The sequence below is a fragment of the Cynocephalus volans genome, chromosome 8 (assembly GCF_027409185.1).
Source record: "Cynocephalus volans isolate mCynVol1 chromosome 8, mCynVol1.pri, whole genome shotgun sequence".
In the NCBI taxonomy this organism is placed as follows: domain Eukaryota; kingdom Metazoa; phylum Chordata; class Mammalia; order Dermoptera; family Cynocephalidae; genus Cynocephalus; species Cynocephalus volans.
In genome coordinates this window covers 137,338,770-137,360,026 of record NC_084467.1, presented here as the reverse complement: position 1 = coordinate 137,360,026, position 21,257 = coordinate 137,338,770, and the positions used below count along the sequence as shown (strand labels likewise).

The window sequence follows — 21,257 nt, the reverse complement described above, 5'->3', positions numbered from 1 at the left end:
CGCACGAACAAACTAATGCAAGAATGGTGAGCGGATTGTCAGCAGTGCTCCTGCTTGGCTCAGTACCACCTGAGCCTTGGCTAAAGAGGCCCAACAGTCACGCCTGTATACTCAAATGCAACACTTCTCCTTTCAGGCTTTCAACGCATTTATCACATCACTTAAGTGAGTCTACACATATAATTGAAGTACATCACTGCCAAAGCCCCACAAGTGACAGCAGCCACTGCAGAGCCACTGCTGTAACTTCCAGAGGCACCTGGCTCATCTGAGTGACAAGGCCTCAAGACAACCTTCACATCTCCAACGAGGAGTGACTACACTCATCAACCTTGCCTCCCTTCCCTCTTTCCTGTTGCCTCCCACAGCTGATGCAAATCCCAGAGTGTCCTCAGGGATTTCTGGGTCACATCTAACCCCTGGGCTTGCCGGGCATAGGCTCGTCCTTGGGACTTCTTCCCTGCCCTTTAGAGTTTTTGCATAACAGCCTGTGACTCTTTCCTGCAAAGCTTCTCAGTCCTGCCTTGCTCACCCTATATGGGAGTGAATCTAGGTTAGTAATGGTCATTTACTAAGCACCTACTTGTACAGACCTTACACAAGCCTTGCCCTTCAGGCATTACAATCTGGTTGAGTCTCTCCTGAGATCCAGCATTTCCTTTCCCTTCAGTGTAAATTATATACAGAGCTCCTTCTAAAGGGTGCTTTGTATAAACCACCCTGTGCCCCACCTACTAAGTTTCATACAGGGAGAATCAGCTTAAAAAGATCAAGAGAAGAACTGAAGGAAACAGAGGCCACCTTAAGGTAAAGGCAAACTGTGGCAGTGTACATAAGTGACGATCGTTCCAAAGGTATCTGCCCTGGGATGGGATGCTAAATGTAAACATGGCACAGTCCTTTGTAAGCACCTGCCCAAATTGCTTTGCCCACCTAAACTCTATGTGCATCAAACCACACATCGTCCCCTACTTCGCGTTTTTGTACTTAGACACTATACCATGCCTTTGATAACTTAGTAAAATCAGACTCAGGAAAGTGGAAGAGACTTCATGGTCACCTTGACTAACTTCTGTCCCCATGCAGAAATCCCCAGCATCCCTGACAGGCAGCTAGACAGCTTTGTCTCGTGCACCAACTCAGAAGCTTCCAAACATGTCGGATCATATGAATCACCAGGGGACCTTGTAAAAAGCACAGCTTACCAACTATACAAAGCTATATGAAAGCAGAATCTCCAGAGAAGGGGCCTGTGAATCTGAATTTTTAACAAGCATCCCTGGTGAGTCTTACATTTAAGCATGCTTATTATCTTATGTGCACATAATGCAGTATCTTTTGACAGTAGCTGCCTATTCGAATCAGCTAGGGAGTTTTTAAAAAATGTCAACTGACAGGCCTTCACCCCTAGAATATTTCTACTTAACTGGTCTGGAACAGAGCCCAGGTGGTATAATTTTTTAAAGCATTCAGCTGATTCTCATGTGCATCCAGGATTGAGAACTACTAAAACAGCTTCCCAACCTGATGGTAAGTTGTTTGAGGACAGTCACCTTTTGGTACTCTTCACTGTACCTCACCACCATGTCAATCCAACATACTCTACAACTGTTAAGTTGATCTCCTTCAGCTAGTTTGGTCACCCATCCATCACAGGATGCATTTCCACTCAGCAAGAGGCCAGACAACGGAGGGATATGAACTGCTAAGACTTCTTGTGGTTGAGTCTTCACTCCCCACCCCAACACACACATATCCCAGACTAACCAGCCCAAACAACCCCAGAAGCCTCATTTCAGGTTTCTCCCGTCCTCCGTCCCCCATCCCCGCCAGTCTACTCACATTGTACAGCACAGTGGTCCACCCTTCCATGGTGATGCACTGGAAGACAGTCAGCACAGCAAAAAGGATGTTATCAAACTGGGTGATCCCATCATTGGGGCCGATCCAGTCTTTGCATTCATAACCGGCTGGGCAGCCCTGTACGCCACATGGATGAGGGGGGTCGAATCCTTCTAGAATACCTGCAGACACATTGTGAGGGTGGGGGATAAACCACACGGTGTTTAGCATGAGCTGGAAATGACCCTAGGAAGCACGAGGAAGTAATTCTATTCCCCACAGCAAGAGGCTTGGCCGTTTTCAACTCAGGCTCCCCCTCCTCTCTGGTCTCTCTGTACCTCCCAGCTCACATACTGTGTGTTCAACCCAGTGTTTCCCCATCTTTTCTGAAAATGGAGCCACTCTTCCACACGGTACCTCACTTTCTGCAGGCCCCATCCTCTATCCTCACTTGCAGTATCACAGGAATGTACAGAAGCAAATCACACAGAAGACTGAGGGGCAGCCAAAAGGTCTAACTTCAGACTCCAGGACAAACCCTGAGTTCTTCCTCATTTTTGTGGGGACAGTTATAACCTATGGTCCCATTAGTGGGTCTTAACTTCTTGTTTTTCCAGCATGGATTGCTGGTTTTGAATAAAAGGTAAAAATAAAAAATAAAAATCCAATGTGGAATGTGTCCTTTGAAGATTCTTTTTCTGAAAACATGTGGCCTATTTTGGGATTCTTCAACCTGTCTACCACCACCTTTCCTCCTAGGGTATTCTACTCAACTTGTAAATAACAAATAAGATGCAAAGAGATGAGAATTCAGGGTTTGTGTACCCCAAATTCTTCCAAGCCGAGCTCAGAGCTCCCTCATTTCTTCTGCACTATGTATGGGTCAAAACAGAGAGCAAGGAAGACCTTGAGATGAAGCATGGAGCGAAAATGTCTCCACAGATCCAGAGAGGAACAAGCCTAACTCTGGAGTCCAGAGTCTCACTGGCCTGTGGGCCAAAGTGGCCACTGTACAAAGGGTATTAATTCATCCAGTTGGTTTTGACGTGCATTCTGACAGCCCTCTACCATGGGATGGGGGAGCTGAGACCACCTATGTGAAATCTTACAACTACAAGCCTAAGAGGTTGTTTGCTTTGCAATATCAGCATCAGGTGGGATCTTTAGTCTAGGCTGGTTGTGCCTCAAAAGGCTGTGGACTGGGAAGTTTCTGCTTCTAATTTCAGGGTTAGGATAGAATATACTTTTCCAACCAACCTCCAAATGCCCTAAACTATCCCAGTGACCAGAGGGGAGAGGAAGGCAAGAAGGAGAAGACAGAACACAGTGACCCTACCTGAATTGTTCATGAAGCATGCTCGATGTAACTTCCCACTGTAGAACTCCAAGCCAATGATAGCAAACATCAGGATGGCAAAGAAGAGCAGAAGGCCGATCTGCAGGAGAGGCACCATGGCCTTCATGATGGACTTCAGCACAATCTGCAGGCCTAGAAGGAAAAGAGGGTGATGAATGGGGCCCTCGCTCAGCACCGTGTCCTGAGAGGAGAAGGGCAAGTCTTTGGGGAGAAGAACGGTTGGTCCTGAGATGCTGAAGACAATTCACAAAGTGATAACCAAGACACGTGAAACCAAGGACGGCCCTCCCCTCCCCCAGGGATCGCCCCCCACTGCTCACATGTTCACTGCCCTTCCCTCATCTGTTCCATTCACGTTGTCTTCTGGATTCCTCTTACAGATTAAACTTACTAGAATGTGCTCCTTTCCTAAAGGAAATTAGGCCTAGCCCTGCTGGACTATACTCCCTATAAGAGCAGGGACACATGCATATTCCCTATCACTCTATCAGACCCAGTTCTCCCATCTGCTGTTGGGAGAGTGCAATTAGCACAACCACTATTCAGAAAATGCCATATCCTTTGACCCAGATGTTGTACTTCTAGTATTCTAGCCTAAGAAAACAATCAGAGATGTGAATAAAGATTTACGTAAAAAGACGTTTGCTGTAGCAGTATTTATAGTTGGGGGAAAAAACATAAAAATGGCTAAATAAATCATGACACGTATAAGAATTTTTAATGTCAGGAAAATAAAATGCTTTCTACAGGATACAAAACAACATATACATAATGATTTCAATTACACTAACGTGCACAGGAAAAAAATGGATGAAAAAATGTACTAAAATGTTAACAAAAGTTATTTCTAAGTGACAGGATAAAGAGTGCTCTTCATTTTCTTTTTTGTTGTTTTCTTTCCTTTCCAAATTTTCTATAAAGATCTGCCATTAGCTTTTAAATCTGAAAAAGAAAGTGAAATTTAAAAGTGAAATGTTATGCCAGGTTACAGCATCTCCTCTATTTATTACCACTAGGGCTTCCTCCCAAGAGAATTGTTCCTTGTTTATCCCAAATTCTCTTAGACCCCAAGATCTAGTTGAAGACACATCAATAAAGTTATTAGCAGAGCGGAAAGAAGAAAGGCAGATGCTCACTAGGTATCCCTGACACGAGCTTCAAGGGCCTCAGGACACGCACAGCCCGGAGAGTCCTCAGGTCCACGTGAGTGTTGAAGTGGGTTCCCGCAGTGGCCAGGATGCTGCAGATGGAGACACAGAATGGTCAAAGTTACCATGGCCGGGCCTTCCCCTCCTGTTCCGTGGGGGAGGCTGGGTTGAAGCAGAATCAGCCTGGAAAGCACGCAAAGCTGATGCCAGCTGTATGTGGGCGCACCTGAGCTTGGGTGAATCACCAGTGGTTTCGAGTGGAATTAAATTTAGCCATCTGGGTTTCACTTTGCAAAAAAGGAAAACATCATCATACCAGAATCCTAGTTTCAAATCATAAGCAAAACACAAGGTCCCCAGTCTCTATCCCATTCTTGCCCCAAACCTTATCCCCTACTCACTCTGCTCTCTGTCCTTTGCCAATCTCTTTCTCCCCTTACCAACATGCCAGGCCTTCATATTTTTTATTTCAAAATTTTCTTAGATTCTCCTGTTTCCTATCTCCTCTAGGAAACTTCTCTGGATTAACTGTAATAAAGGAGTAACTCACTCTTTTCCACCTTGACACTTAGAATTTTTACCAAATAAATTACACTGATGCTTATAATTGAGGAATAACTTCAGTTGTCCTAATACAGTATCAGTACTTTTATAATTGCCCTAAATCCCTATCTCACCTAGACTGGGTTTCTTTGCTTCCATTTTTCCAAATTCCACAGCTATATCCAGAAACACACAAAAAAACCAAAACCCCATAAGAATTCTATTACATTATATACACCAAATACCTTGTTTTGAAGAGGCAATTTATCTCATATAATCTATGACATTGCAGGTACTTTGGAGAAACAAGGACACATATGTATCTATGAAAGACACAGCAGAAGACTAGGAATCAGAAGAACTGGGTTCAAGTTCTGACTCATTCACTGAGAACTGGGTGACTGGACACAAGTCACTCTATCTCCACGAGCCTCAATTTCCTCATCCACAAAATGGGGGAGTACCATGGCCTAGTTATAAAAATGAAATGACACGGGATTGAATATTAAGAGTGTTCTGTAAACTATAATGTGCACAGAAGACGTTGTGTCTAACACAAGGACTAATAATATTAATCTGATAAAATACTAATTTAAAATTTGCTAATTTTAGTCTTCCTGGGAGAGAGTGATTTTTTTCCCTCATAACCTCTTCAGGACAATTTCAGCTATCCAGAACCATTGGGAAATGAGTCGAGTCATTCAGAAAACTGGGTTCTCTATACAGTCAAAGGGTGGCAAGAGTGGTTTATTTCATTTAATTATTTTTGGTGGAAACTCTGAACTATTTCAAGTATTGAAGAAGGTGCTTGAAGTGCCTTTAGTAGTTGACATGTCTTCAATACTTGAAAGACAACAACTGTATGAAACTATATGCCCCATGGCCCTAGGAAGTGGACGTAGGATCAACAGGTACAAATGATACAGATTCAGGACATCACCGTAAGCAAAGCTGGGAAGTAAGAAGTGCTGGCCAGCAGCAGAGGGGACTGCTTTACGTTGTGGTACATGTCCCAGCATCACAAGTCCTCAAGAACAACTGCAGACCTATCACTAGCAAGTGAGGAGGGTTTCCACATTGGTTTGAAGGTTCAACGACCAGTAGAGATTTCTTTCAACTTCAAGATTCTAGAATTCCACGTTCATACCACTTCAAATAAGAACCAGAAAGAACTCCTACTCTCATGAAGAATCTCCGGAGCTAGACAAGCTTTCCCATCTTCTCCATCTCTCCAGACCCAAACTTCCATACCATCATCTGAAAAGAAGGGACCTAGGGGAGCAGAGTCTTTGGCACTGCTTATGACTCTATCTTCCGAGGCCAAAGAAAGAAATTAGGGAGGGGGTGATATAATGTATATTAAGTATGGAAACTCTAAAAAGAAAAAAAGAGCAAGGAGAAACATGGACAATAGAACTGAAAAATAGAACAGAAAAAAATAAAGAGGAGAGAGATGAAGAGCAACTTCAAGAATAGGTATAGTGACAGAGACCCGCAGGAAAATGGGGTCACTGTTCAGCTAATTCATCTAATAAAAGCGAGGTGTACAGCACTAACTCCCCTGCGCTGCCCAGATGGGAGGCTCTCCTTTCACAGGATCTTACCAACACAGTGTGCAGAATCTGCCCTGCTCAGAAACTAGAGTTCTGTTTCCTAGGATACCCAGATACACATGAGACGCTCTTTCATATCATAAAAAGGGCTCTTGGAAATGAAAATCACCTCCCCAACCCTGAGTTGAATAGGTATGTTTCAGAACATGGAAGTAGAGGCAGAAAGATAAAATTAAAAGGCAAAGAAGACTCAAACATAGAAAGAAAAACTGGTACAGGGAAAGGAGAATGAGCTGTTAGGAGAGTGAGCAGTAAAAGAAAACGTGGAGGTATAAACAAGAAAGGAAATCAAAATCAAAACTGACGGAGAAGAAAATGTCAGAGAAATAGGAACGCTCTCATGTGAAAGAGAACAAAATTAAAACACATGAAAGTGAGAAGCAAAAATCTGGTGTTTGTTGCAGAAGCCTCACATAGCCAGCCATGACATGTGCTCAGGCTCTTGCCACCATGGGCAGCCCCTGGCTGAACCGACCTGCTCCCCAAATTCCCCCAAGCCCAACCAAACTGCAGCCAGGGCCAAGCAGCCTGTGGCTTTGTGCTCTCTTGGCCCTCAGAATTTTCCTTTCTTTTCCTCCAGTGCCAGAGGGCTGTCAATTGGGCCTTGAATTGATGCACTCCGCCCATTGGCTGCTTCCTGCCTCCCATTGTTGAAATAGTCCTTGAGGGCGGGAATTATACTCTGGCTCCCCTGTCTTCCAGTTAAAAGCAGGGGCAATGGGATTCCTAGAGGAAAAGATAAGGAAAAGAGCCTTGCTCCCATAAAATTCTGTGTCCACCTCTATCACTGCCCTAATCGTATCCTAGAAAAATTCTGTCTTCTCACCTGTCCCTCATACTAATCTGAAAATACCTCAAAATGGAGCTACTGTGGTGCTCATCTCTATACAGCCCAAACTGAGCCCAGCGTCTGGCAAGTAAGAGGTGCTCCATAAATGCTTGACAGATTGAATTCAAATGCACTAATGAAATTAATAAATTCGTTGAAGCAAAGATCAAAAGGAAAGAAATACCAGAGAAATCTTAGAACCTCCTAATGAGAAGCGTAGGGTAGCAAACCTGGGATGCTACTCAAACATATGCAGGTTTGAGCACGTGGGAGGCACTGGAAATCTATCCTCAGGCATTTAGAGTCCAGTGAGGATCTTCTAATGTACTTCTGAGACTCCCGCTCTCAACAAGATCTCACAGGACAGGATCTGCCCAGTGCTCAGCAGGAGAGTTAGAGGGAGAGAGAGGGAAGGACACACTCAAAAGTTGAAAACTTGCCTCCCAGCAAAACCCAAGTATTAAAGTATATACAGCTCAGCAAACTGTGGGCCTCATATGTACTAGACCCTGTGCAGCAGGTAGGGGAAAAGTGAACAGCAGGAAATAGCCCTTGGCCCTCGGTCAAGTGAAATAGACAAACGAAATTATTATAAGGCACCGTGAAGCATCGTACATAACAGAGGTGTTTACAAAGTGCTATGAGAATGGGAAATGCTGCTGTGTCCAATACAGAGTGCTTATTATCTGCTAGCATTTTCAAAGGTTATCTCACTCAATCTTCAAAAGTATCTTAATATTACTACTTCTCCATTTCATAGAAGGGGAAAACCAGGGCTCAGAAAAATTAAATTGTTGGTAAATGTCAAGACTAGAAGTTAAAGTCAGTTCTCTTCTGACGTCAAAGCCAATCCTTTCCCCACTCTGCCATGATGCTTTGTGATGCTTTCCCAGGACTGGTCAGCTCCACTGTTCCTCAGTCTGGTGTGTTCCTAAAAATACCAATGTTTGGTCCCCAAATGGGAGGGTGAACTTGATTCTCTTCATTCCAAGACCACAAACCACCAAATGACACAGACATGCCACTGATCATTCTCAGAACCAGCAGAGTATGAGGCTCCATGCACCTCTCCCAATTACTACAACAACAGTTTAAATGACAGGTGATGGTTGCTGTAATATCTACATCTACACACATGGAGGGAGACATGCCACAAAATCAGAGTGAGGCCACTGAGGATAACTCCAATTCTGAGTTAATAACAGCCTAAGCTGTCCACTGTCCCATGAGCCATATGTCTGTGCTCTTCAGGAGCAGAGAGCAGAGGCTGTTTACCATTTTCTTTCTTTCTTTTTTTTTTGTCATCAGAAGCACAGAGTCTGGTGGAAATACAGAGGGCTGCTCACTCTTACGTTACCCCCACAGCAGAGGACAGTGGGAGAGCCAGCGCACACCTCTGACCACCACCGCAGATTCCATGCTCAGCACATGGTAAAGGCAATGACTGTGTCCTGTAGGATGTTGTGGCGCAGCCCCACCTCTGATGTTTTTGCTTTTGGTTGTCAGCAGGTGAGAAGAGAATGGAGGCTGATATGATCCTCATCGCGTGACACAAGTCCTTCCCGTTGTGGCCACCATTGCAGTGGCACGGCAGAACAGAAGGAAGAAGTCATGCTCCAGGGAATTAGAACGGAATCATCCCTCCCCAAGTCAGTCACCCAAAGAATTCTTCCACCCTGCATTCCTTTTGACGTTGGGGTTCTGTCTTAGCCTCCTTGTCAGTCCAGGTCTAACACTCTTTGCACAAGCATACTCCACTGTGCAATTCCACGCCTGAAAATACCCTGAGGTATATGCAGGACACCCAGTTAAATTTGCACTTAGGATTTCAGATAAATAATGAATATCCCATGCATTATACAAATATTGCACTAAAAAAATGTATTTGTTGTGTATCTGAAATTCAAATCTAACTGGCCATCCTGCATATTTATTTGCTAAATCTAGCAACAACATTTAGGTGGTGACCAGAAATGAACAGGTAAAGAGCTTCCTTCTTAACTGCTGCCCCACCTCTAAACAAATCTGCAAGTTCTCTTCTGAGAAAACACACAGGCCAGGGGTCTTTTCAGAATTAGGCATAGGGCTGTCTTCTGAGCTCCAGAAATTACCTGTTTGCCTCTGCCATATAAATACCAAGGGAGAACTTCATTAGCTTTTGAAAGGCAAACTGTTCATTAGCATCTGTGAAAAGGCTGATTAACACTAGCAAAGGGTGTTAGGTGTTTAACCAGCCCATATTATGATGAGAGGCAGGAAGGGACCTAATTCAAGTTGAACTCAACACAGTTGAGTCGGGATATCATTCCCATGGGGAGTCGACATGAATGAGTTGCTGTATCCACTCAAAAGAGTTCCATAAGTGGGTGGTTCCTTCATCTCTTACCACTTTACCTCCCACGAGGGACGAAAGTCTGTCATGTGCTTCCCTTAAAACATCTCTTGGATTTACCTCTTACTCTCCAGCCTCCCCGCTGCCTGAATGTCCCTCTCTAGCCTTCTCTCCCCTTCCTAAACAACATGATCCAGACTTCAGGGCCCAAGTGACATTCTACCTCTTCCTTGGAAAAGATCTGCATTCAAAAGATACTTGAACTAGGACTCCAAGAAAGGAGTAAATCACATACTCTCCAGCCATACTGGCTAGTTTCAAATCCTATCACCTATATTAGCAGAATGCTTTATGCAACTGCCACTCTGAGCTACAGCTTTCCTATCTATAAAATGGGGACAGTGTCTTCCTAAGAGGGTTGGTATAAGGATTTGAAAAGGTAATGCTTATAAAGTTCTCCAGAAAGTGCTGATCTACCATGTGGGTTCCTGGTCATAAGCAACAGAAACAGATTTTAACTGTCTTAAACCACAGACCACCCCTCACCCAACTCCCCAAAAAAGGTATATTGAGAGGTTATCAGGACCTCACAAAATTGAAAGATATTGGAAGACCAGGCTGAGAAAACCAAAAAGCAGGAAACTCAGTGTGGCAGGGATGTCTAGCTCCTAATCCAAGGAACCTGTGGATGTTACCTGATATGGCAAAAGGGACTTCGCAGGTGTGATTATTTGGGGATAGAGAGATTATCCTGGATTATTCACATGGGCCCTAAATGCAATCACAGGTGCCCTTATAAGAGGAAGGCAGAGGAAAATTTGACTAGAGAGAAGATAATGTGAGGACTGAAGCAAGATGCCATGTATGCTGCTGGCTTTGAAGATGGAGGAAGAGCCCAGGAACACAAGGAATGCAGCCTGAGAAGCTCGGAAAGGCAAAGAAACGAATCCTCTCCTAAAGCCTCTGAAAGGGGAGGGTGGGGTAGGGCAGGGCAGGACACAGGGGGAAGCACAGCTCTGCTGACACCTTGATTTTGGCCCGATAAAACTGATTTTAAACTTCTAACCTCCAGAACTGTAAAGAAAATAAGCATGTGTTGCTTTAAGCCACCAAATTTTTGATAATTTGTTACAGCAGCCATAGGAAACTAATACACTTGGCAAAGGTCAGAGGTTCTGAGAAATCTGATTCTTAGGCCACTGTGGACATTGCTATGAATATAACCATCAGCTGTCCTAGGAGTAAAAGTCATGGAGGGAAAAGTCATGTGATGGAGCTTAGGTCACATGACCTGCTATACCCACTCTGACTGTCCTCCACCACTTCCAAGATGAGCAAGACCCCCATCAAGGGCACACACAACAGAAGACTCTCCCAAAAGGGAGAAGTTGGATGAGGGACAGCTCAAAAAACAAACAAAAAAACAATGTCTACTACAGCCCAGCTCATAGAAAGTACTAATTAAATAGGTGCTGCAGAGGAAGAAGAGAAGGAATATGTCAGTTTTCTTATCTCTAAAATGAAGTGGTCAGATAGATGAACCCCTTGGAACGAGCCAAAGCCTGCCCAGGTGTTGCTACACTCCTGCAGCTCACGCCAATCTCCCCTTTCTCCCAACATCCAGAGAGCTGCTCAACATTTAACACCCCATTACATACTGTTCTTATATCTTAGAACAGAAGTCTGATTGTTAATGATAATGAGTTAGATCCTCATAACTCAGTTAAAAGCTGGCTCCTTGACAGCAGAAACTGCCTTTGAAATTTCCACCTACCATGGCCCTTTCCCCAACAACATACAACAGTGGTGCTCAGGAAATGCCTTTGACTCAAGGGTAAGTGGGTGTTAATCATTCTCATTGGAGCAGATTGGCTGGACTCAGCCACAGAGGCATCCATGGAGCTGTGACTGGGCCCGTGGCACCTGCATAATTGGATATCCAAACTGAGGGAGGTTTAACCATATGTGTAAATAATTATGACTTATCAAAAAATCTACTGAATTACACAATGTTTTGCCCCTCATTTCTTTTAAATAAATTACTAAAAGTGTGATTTGATTTGGGAATCAATTTCTGGAGACTTTAATTCATTTTATTTAAAAAAATTATGTCCCTGTATATTAAATTATTCACATAGAGACAAGCCAAAAAAAATCAACTTGACCAAAATATATCTGATGGGGGAGATGAGGCTGCGAAAGGAAAAAACAGATATCAGGCACAGCCCAGTTCCCAGTCTCTGCAAGCTCCTGCCACCTCCCCACCTGCTATACTGGGGCCCTGTGATGCCATGTTGGCTCCATACCAGAGACCAAGACCCACCCTACAATCAACTGATACTTATTGAGCATAAGCCACGTAACAGGCACTGGAATTTCAACAGAGAACAAGATGGAGATGGTGGTGGTCCTCATGAAACTTAATGAAAGAGACAGACATTAACAAACAGATCAGTGGAAGGTCAGGGAAGGAAGGCTTGGCTTTGGAAATGGCATAGGAGCTAAAAGGTGAGGCATGAGTAGGCCAGAGGACATAATGCAGGAAGAGCATCCTGCAGGATGCAGGAAAAGAAAAAGTGCAGATGGCCCAGAGGCGGAAAGGAGATCAGCAAATTTGAAAAACTGAAAGAAGCTGTTGTGTCTGGAACCTAGTGAACCAGGGGAGAATGGAAAATAAAGAATCTAGAGAAATTGGGAAATGTCACATGAGGAAAACTTTACAGGCTGTGTAAGGGGTTCAGACCAAGCCTGGCAGTGCTTGGCAGAGCTCTTCAAAGAGCTCCAGGCTTCAATTTGGTGATGGAACATCAGGTTAACTACGCTGCTACCCTGAGCTCAAAATAATTTTCCTGATTGAACCACTGGTCTTTCACCTTCTACCCAAGCCCCAGCCCAGGTTGCTATAACCAGGGTTTACCACTGGTTGCTATAACCAGTGTTTACCTCGGTCTCAGTACCTGAATTAATGCCACCTTTTAGCCCCCCAAGCCCCTCCTAGGGCTTCTGCCTCTGCCTGCCTTCTCTACAGCAATCTTCCTGATAACAGAGATAATCCTATGTTCATGTATGCTGGGGAGGCTGGGCACCTCTCCAGACCCGTGTGGGTGAATCTAGATTAGTCCAAGCAAATCATCCATCATCCTGGATAGTGACTAGCTTAAGAATGGTCAGATGTTGAAACGCAGGCCCCTGAGTTAAAAGGGAAAATACGTTTTGGGGCTTCAACTGACCTATGTTTGAGAACAAAGGTAAAAGCATATAAAGCAATGATTTTCAAACCTTTTTGATCATGGTCTACAGTAAGAGGTATATTTTACATCACAAGCCAGAATATATGGGTGTGCGTAAGTGACAGTATTTATATATATAATTTTATAATGTTTCAAAAAACAATACTTACTCTTTCTATGTGTGATGTACTCATATTTCTCTTTAATCTTCCTTTCTTATGTTTAATGCTGGTTGCAACCAACTAAATTGATTTCGTGCCTTTCTAATGGGGTTGTTCCACAGTTTGAAACACGCAGGGTAGAGACCAGCCCATACACACTCACATTCTCTCTGAGGAGACTGTTCTAAAGACAAGACGGACCAAGATGAATGGCTGCTTTAACAGCATCATGCAGCTTCTTGGTGTTTTCCCAACATGATGAAACAGTTTGCCTTGAAAGGTTTTGCTGTACTTTTCCAAGAATTGCAGACATAGCATTCTAGGAGAGAACCTGTTCCCTCTTATGGTATCTGAAGTAGCAACATCTCACTGTCCTCCAGAATGAGCAGTGTTGAAGAGGGACCTCATAGGCACATGCACACATTAACTTCAAAACTGTCATAGGGTAGTTATTTGTTTCTGGTTTGGGGTTTTTTGTTTGTTTGTTTGGATTTTTTTTTTTTTTTTTTTTTTGACTCAGTGGTGTATTAGCTAACATTTATGGGTCTGAGTTAAATTATGGCCAAGTTGGGGCATGGACTTTCTTCTAAGACCACAAACAACAAATAATAGCCAAGAAGCCCTAATATTTCTTGGGAGCAAGGGCAGGAGAGTGGGATCAGCTTGCCTTTTCCAATAGAGAAGATCTATGCCATTTCCAGGAGGAAACAAGTGGTTTTGTATTTAACAAAAGTAAGGCAACCCCTTCTGGAATTTACGACGGGGCTCCCAATTAAATTTCAGAGGAACTTTAGTAGATATGAAGTGGTCCCAAAATATGCTTTTTTTTAATTGAAAGATAATTGATTATATATATTCGTGGGGTACAGAATTGAATGTCAATACATGTATCCAATATGTGGTGATCAAATCAGGATAATTAGTATACTCATGTTTACCAAACGTAATCAATCTTTGTGACCCTTAACTAACTTCTCATTAACCCCTTCTCCTCCCCCTTTCTCACCTCTAAAAACCACAGTTCTATTCTTTTTCCAAAATATGCCTTTGGATGAGAAGAAAAATCATGGCCTAAACACCCTCACTTTCCTTCCCCACCAAAAGAAAGCTCAGCAATCAAACCATGTCCCACCAAGGAGAAAAGGTTGTATGGACATTTGGAGGCAGATAACCCTTAGTTGTGGGGAGCCGACTTGTGCTTGGTAGGATATTTACCAGCATCCCTAGCCTCTAACTACAAGAAACCAGTAGGAACCCTCCTTCCAACCCCTGCAACCCAGTTATGACAATGACAAATGTCTCCATTTTGTCCTCTGAGGGGACAAAACCCCTAGTTGAGACCCACTGCTGCAGGAGAACCTCTCGGATAGCAGCTTCTTCTAACTGTGCAATGTTTAGTGGCTGATTAAAGGCAAGCAAGCAATGGCATGCATTTCACAACTGGTTCCTATCCACACTGGAGAAAACACACGTAACTCCTCTCAGGTAGAAGTGAATAGGGTGCCAGAATGATGTCTTAATTCTGAGGGACTGCTAACATTGACGAAAATGCCTTCTGCCTTCTTTAAACACCTCCTATGAGGTGCATACAACTTGACCCCAACAGGTCTCCAAAGGAAGCCTTAATCCAAAAGAAGAGTTCCCCCAAATGATGCCACATGAAGAATACAGAAATGCACAAAGAAGAGTTTTATTTGCTTAACCTCAGTATAACAGCAGCGAAGGTCAAGCTCCAGGACCTGTGGGTCCTGGTTTCTTTCTCTTTTCAAGGAAAGTCCCGATTCTTCACTCAGATGCAGCAAGGAAAAATGCTGAGAGAGGGGGAGAACTCTATAACTGTCACTCAGGCCCAGGTGACAATGATGAAAACAAAAAGAAAAATACCTCATGGTTGTTTCCCAGTTTACATGGTCCTGTTCCATACAGACACCACTATCCCCACTTTTATAAGTTTGAAAATTAAGGCTGAGAGAGAAATCAGATAGCCCAAGGTCACTGAGACAGTAAATGGCCAAACGGAGACTCAAACAGAAATTTCGATTCCAAATTTGGAGCACTTTCACTAGCTACAAAAGGTAATGGCTAATAGCTAGAAATAGATCCCAAAGGCACATCTATCTGACAAACGCCTTCTCCAGGATGACCCCAGGGCTGCCTCTCTGCAGAGCCTATGATGTCCTGTGATTGCAGCATCATATGAACGTTACCAAAATTGTGCTTTGGAGAGTTGGGAAAGGAGGAGAATTGCTGGAGAGGGAAATCCCACATTATAAGAACTCACTAACATAAATACATGTTCTTTGAGTTGTTTTTCTAGTAGTGGTGAGGGAGCTCTGTTGCTCCACAATCCACGCACTTTCTCTCACCAGGTCCCCCTCAGGACCAGGAACAAGCAGTTGTGCGGTGGCTAGCCAGGGATAGAGCAGGACCCAGCTGAGGAACAGACCCAGCTAATTACCCACGTCAAGGCCAAGTCCCCAACACTGGCCTTGTTACGAGAATGCACTAATGAACTCCAGGATCATACGCCAGAGACCAGCCATGTAATCCAGCACTGCCCATACGGAGTGGCCACCCACTGTCTTTTCTGCCAGAACCCCCGGTGCCCCCAACAACACTCCATCCCTAGGGGTCTTTCCAAAAACTGCAATGTTCTTACGTGGCATTGCTGGCCACAGTTAACAGGTTCAGAAGCACCAAGTTTCTTCTCTGGGCTGTTTGGTTAGGATCAATAGAATCTGGTTAATCTTTCCTGAAGCAGCTGAAACCATAAAATAAAACTCTCAGGAGCCATCGTCACCCACGTTTTTTCTCTCACAGAAGAAAGACAGCTGCAGTGAGAGAGAAGAATACAGCTGACCCCACAGAGATGAGAAGGAATGAGAGAAAGAAGAAATTCTGCTTGGGCTGGAGCCGGAGCCCTATTGCTACAGTTCCTAAGGCCAGGCTATTTCCCTGATACTTTCTGCACGGCCGTAGCATGGTAGTTCTGGGAGACATCTCTTCCCTGAAAAGCCCCTTCTTGTTCAAATTCCAAGTTAGGTTTCTGTCACTCACAAGAACCCACTCACCTATTCTGTCCAGATGTTTCTTTATTCAGATAAGAAACCAAAGTGAAAGCTAATGTAACTGGCATGGCCAGACCTCCAAGAGCTACGAGAGATGCATGACAAACAATGAAAAACCCAGAACCATGCCTCTGGCATGGAGCCAATATACCAATTAGAAAACGCACAAGCTTTTTTCTTGATGTTGCCTTAGCAAGTGGCTTAATTCCCAAGGTATTAAAACAGTGCTCCCTCTTCAGCTTCCGAAAAACTGAAAAATTATACTCATTCATGATCCCTGAGAAAGCCAGAGTCTTCTTCCCAAGACATCAAACATTAATGACAGTGGGTTAACACTTGATGGAAGGTTGACCAAAATCCTTCAAAGCAGGAGAAAAAGAAAAACGTAAGTAATAATTTAAGTAATTACTTCAAAAAACTAAGTAATCGCTCTATGTTCTCATAGGGTTGTTGGGGAGGGGGTTTTTTTGTTGGTTTTTCGGTTTTTTTTTTTTTTTTTTTGGCTGTCTGAGAAACATCTGGTTTAAAAAATGTTTCAGTTTTTAACATTCTCAAATCAATGACTCTTTCACACAAATCATAGATCTATAAATTTTAGAAAAAAATATATTTGTCCATTGTTCTACTTTCATAGTTCTGCCTACAATGCCTGAGAGATTGATTTGTGTGACAGGCATAAGCTATGAGTTTTCTAGCATGACAAATATTTTTTTAAAATACCTAGATAACTTCCCATACTTGCATAGAAGACAAGCCTACAATTGCAGTGTTTGATGAAGAGGTAGCCATAAAATTGTTACAAAATATCAACTGACTGTACTGCACTCAAATGAACTAGAGCAATTTGTCAGAGAAAACGAAATGCTTTTTACTTTTTAGAATCATTAAACCTAAATTCATTCTAGTACTTCTGAGTCATATCACATCCCATACCACCTATTTGGAATACAATAAAATAAAAGCAATTTTAATAATTAAAAAGAATTCTGATTATATCCAGGAACTGTTTCTGACCCAAACCTACTTGATAGAGATATGTAAGCACAAACAAAGTAAGTGGTTTTAATCATACTTTCATTGTGAATAAATAAAATGCTGAGTTGTTGGAGGAATTAAGAGGTTTCTCTCACAACAGGGAAACTAAGTGGCAAAGCCATCTTCTTAGAGATGAATTTAGAAGAATATTCTTTCTATTTATAAGAAATAATACAGTACGTTTATTAATAATGGAGTCTAGACGAAGAGGTTCCTGCCCCTTACAGAAGCGCTGGCACCCATTGTCCAAGTTTAACTTCGTGGCAATGATCTTTTTCTTCGGCTCTGAAGCTATTTTTACCTTGCTAGCTATGCAAATTAACTCATGGCCTCCAAGCATAAAAGAAACCGGGCTGAGACCAAGTTAATATTTTATGAAAAAATGAAAATACTGTAAACTGCAGACCCTGGCACTGAGCTTTACATACTCTGTAACTGATCCTGTATAAATACAGCCATGGCAAATTTCTGTGTCAACCTAGCATCAAAAAAGGAAAGGTTAGACAATTCACACACACACACACAAAAAGCCATAATCCCTGTACTAGCCAGCCACACAGAAAAAGAAACATAGGCCATCTAATAATTATATTTTAAAAGTTCCACAGCATTATAATCAAAGAAATCCAAATTAAAACAACACAATAGCCTGTTCCACCTATCAAATTGCCACTGCTAAAAGGACGGTAAATTGGTGCAATCATTTTGAAAAGCTGTTGGACAGTAAGTATATAAGGGTGTTAAAAATGTTCATTCTCTTTTACCTAGTTCTTTTAGGAAATTATTTTTTATGTACACATTCCAAAATATGGGAAAATTTGTACATACAATGTTGTTCACTGAAGCATTATCTATAATAGTAAAAAATTTAAAAATCTCCCACAACTAAATAATAAAACACATAACCCAATTTAAAAAATGACCAAAAGAAGTAAAAGTCACTTCACCAAAGAGAGATGTGGAAGGTGAATTAGCACATGAAAAGATGCAAAATCCTAAGGGAAATGCAAATTAAAACCACAATAGTTATTATTGTATACCTATAGTAAGCTAAAATAAAAACCAAACAAAACAATAATTAGCCTGACAATACCAAGTGCTAATGAGAATGTGGGGCAACTGGAACTTTCATATATTGCTGATGGGAATGCAAAATAGTACAGCCAATTTGGAAAATAGTTTGTCAGCTCCTCAGCAGGTTATATATACACTTACCATTTGACCCAGCAAATGAATAGTTATCACAGCTATAATTTATAATTTCCCCAAACCGAAAACAACACCAATGTCCCTCAACTGGTGAATAAACAAATTGCGGTATGTCCACATAACTGAATGCTAGGCAGCAAGAGCAGGGAATGAACTATTGTTATATGCCACAACATGAATGAATCTCAAAAGTCTTATGCTAGGTGCGAGAAGCCAGAATCAGAAGGCTACACACTATCTGATTCCATTTACGTAACATTCTGGAAAAGGCAAAACTGTAAAGACAAACAGATCGCCAGTTGCTAAGGGCTCAGAATGGAGAGAGAGGATTGACTAGAGAGGAGCTGAAGGGAACTTTGGGGGTAGTAATGAGCCAACTATATACATTTGTCAAAACACGTAGAGTTGTATATCTAAAAAGGACAGATTTTACTGTATACAAATTATACCTCCATAAACTTGACTTAAAAAAAAAAGTCAGAATCCTTAGTTTATTTTTTAATTGTGGTAAAATATACATAACAAAATTTACCATTTTAACCATTTTTTAGTGTACAGTTCTGTGGAATTAAGCCCATTCACGTTCTCGTACAACCATAACCATCAATCCATCTCCAGAACTTTTTCATCTTCCCCAACAGAAACTCTATAACCATTAAACACTAACTCTCCCCTCCCATCAGCCCCTGACAACCATCTTCTATTTGTGATCTCTATGAATTTGGTTACTTTAGGTATCTAATGTAAGTGAAATCATACAGTATTTGTCCTTTTGTGCCTGGCTTATTTCACTTAGCATAATGACTTAAAGTTTCATCCATGTTGGGGCACCTGTCAGGATTTCCTTTCTTTTTGAGGCTGAATAATATTCCATTGTGTGTGTACTACATGTTGTTCACTCATTCACCCTTCAATGGACACCTGGGCTGCCTCCACCTTTTGGCTATTGTGAATAATGCTGCTATGAACATGGGTTATATAAATCTGTTCAAGTCCCTGCTTTTAATACCTTTGGGTATATATCTGGAAGTGGAATAGCTGAATCATATGGTAATCGCATGTTTAATTTTTTGAGGAGATGCCATACCAGTTTTATACAGAGAGTCCTCATTGTTTTACCAAGGGGAGTGGTCGAATAGAGCACAGTGCACTCAGTGGAATATTATGCAGCCTTTAAAATGCTATTTCTCCATACCTTTTTGTAACACGGAAAAAGACATCATATAGTCTTAAAAGGGAAAGCAGTATAATTTTAAGGAGAAAATATTATATCTACAATGTAAATTCAACAGTGTAAAATGCATGAAAAAAGAAAAAAGACTAGAAGGAAATACACCAAAATAGTAATAGTAAGTTACTGTTTAGGTGGGGGGATTACAGGTTATCTGCATTTTCTTTATGCTTATCTGTACTTTTCAGAATATTTTCAGTGAGAATATATTTCTTCTATAGTCAGAAAAACTTTAAGAAAAAAAAGGGCTAGGTTGTTTGTGGTGATATAGACAGCAACTCATGTGCTCTTCACAAAAGCCACTCTTCATGGCCAGCCCTGTCCAGGAGGACCACTGAACTGGATTTTACATTAAGAGTTACAGCACAGATTTTGATTGCTAAATTTCAAATATAACTAAAATTCAATGAAAAATGTCTGCGATAATCATTGGATCCTTACTTAAAACAATGCGAAAGTCCTAATACCAGTGTGGACTGAGGTCTTCTTACAGGTGATGTTTTCCTAGAGCTGCAGAGTAAACGTCTCTCTTCTCTTTCTCTCCCACTCCCTCTCTCTCTCTCTCCCTCTCTCTCTCTCTCTCTCTCTCTCCACACAGCTCTGCCTCAGTCTCAAGGTGTCCCTCTGCACATGCCTGCACCCTCTCCCTTCTCAGCCCGCTGCCACCTGGCTTCTGCCCTCACCAGTCCAGGAAAATGACTCTCATGAAAGGCCATCAGTGGCCCCCCAATCCCCCAATCCAGTACTACTCTTCTTCCTCCACTCCCCTTTAAAAGCGATGTTTCCTAAGGTTCCTGACTTGCCCCTCCCCACTTTTATTTTCCACCAAAACCAAGCTCCCACCTATCACTTAGATGCAAATGACTCCCAGCACCAGTCTCCAGAGCAGACCTCTCTCCTCACATATCCGGTACCTGTTGGGCATTCCCACTCCCCAACAGTCCCCTACAGGTCTTCCGGCCCATATGCACCTTGTACAGTCCATTCTTCACACAGCAGAGTGAACTTTCTGAAGTGCAAGTCAGATCAGCCTGCTAAAAGCACTCCAGCATCTCATGACTTTTGTGCTAACATCCCAAACCTTGCCCATAATAAGACCCTGCATCATCAGGGCCCTGCCACCCTCTCCCACCTCACCTCCCTCCACGATGGTCACTGCTCTCTGTAGTCCAACCATACCAGTCTCCTCTCTGTTTCTTGAACATTCTTGACTCATTTCTGTTTCAAGGGCTTTGCAGTTCCTTTGGTTTGGAGTTCTCTTGGTCCCACATCTTCACATGACTATTTTTTCTCACATTCAGTCCTCAATTCAAGTGTCGCATCTTCTGTCTTTCTCCAAAAATTGTCTTATAGTAGTAACTCCTGTGGCTTTGTCTCCCTTAATATCTCTATTTCTCTACCCCCACTGCCAATATTCTCATCATTTTTCACAAGAATACCTACTGGTTTCTCTCTGCCTCCCTGTCTTCTCCACCCACAGTCTGTCTCCAGACCATTACTAAAGTGATCTTTCTAAAATTCAAGTCCGACATGCAGCTTTCCATTGTAAATCCTCCAGGGCCTCCATGCTGACTTCAGAAAAATGCCATGATCTGGCCCCACTTTTTCTTCCATCCTCTTACCACGCCTCCCCCATGCCACCCTCCAGTCACTTGGACT

At 42.5% G+C, this 21,257-nt stretch overlaps 1 protein-coding gene across 3 annotated transcripts in view; it reads right to left on the bottom strand.

The window, feature by feature from the left end:
- Positions 1-21,257, bottom strand: part of CACNA1E (calcium voltage-gated channel subunit alpha1 E) — a 310,184-nt gene that overhangs the window by 203,363 nt on the left and 85,564 nt on the right. For all 3 annotated transcript variants that reach the window (XM_063103647.1, XM_063103648.1, XM_063103649.1), the window contains exons 4-6: positions 4,336-4,439; positions 3,179-3,331; positions 1,843-2,024 (exon numbers count right to left, since the gene is read on the bottom strand). In XM_063103647.1, coding sequence (XP_062959717.1) covers positions 1,843-2,024; positions 3,179-3,331; positions 4,336-4,439 — 439 coding nt within the window. The remainder of the gene's footprint in view (positions 1-1,842; positions 2,025-3,178; positions 3,332-4,335; positions 4,440-21,257) is intronic.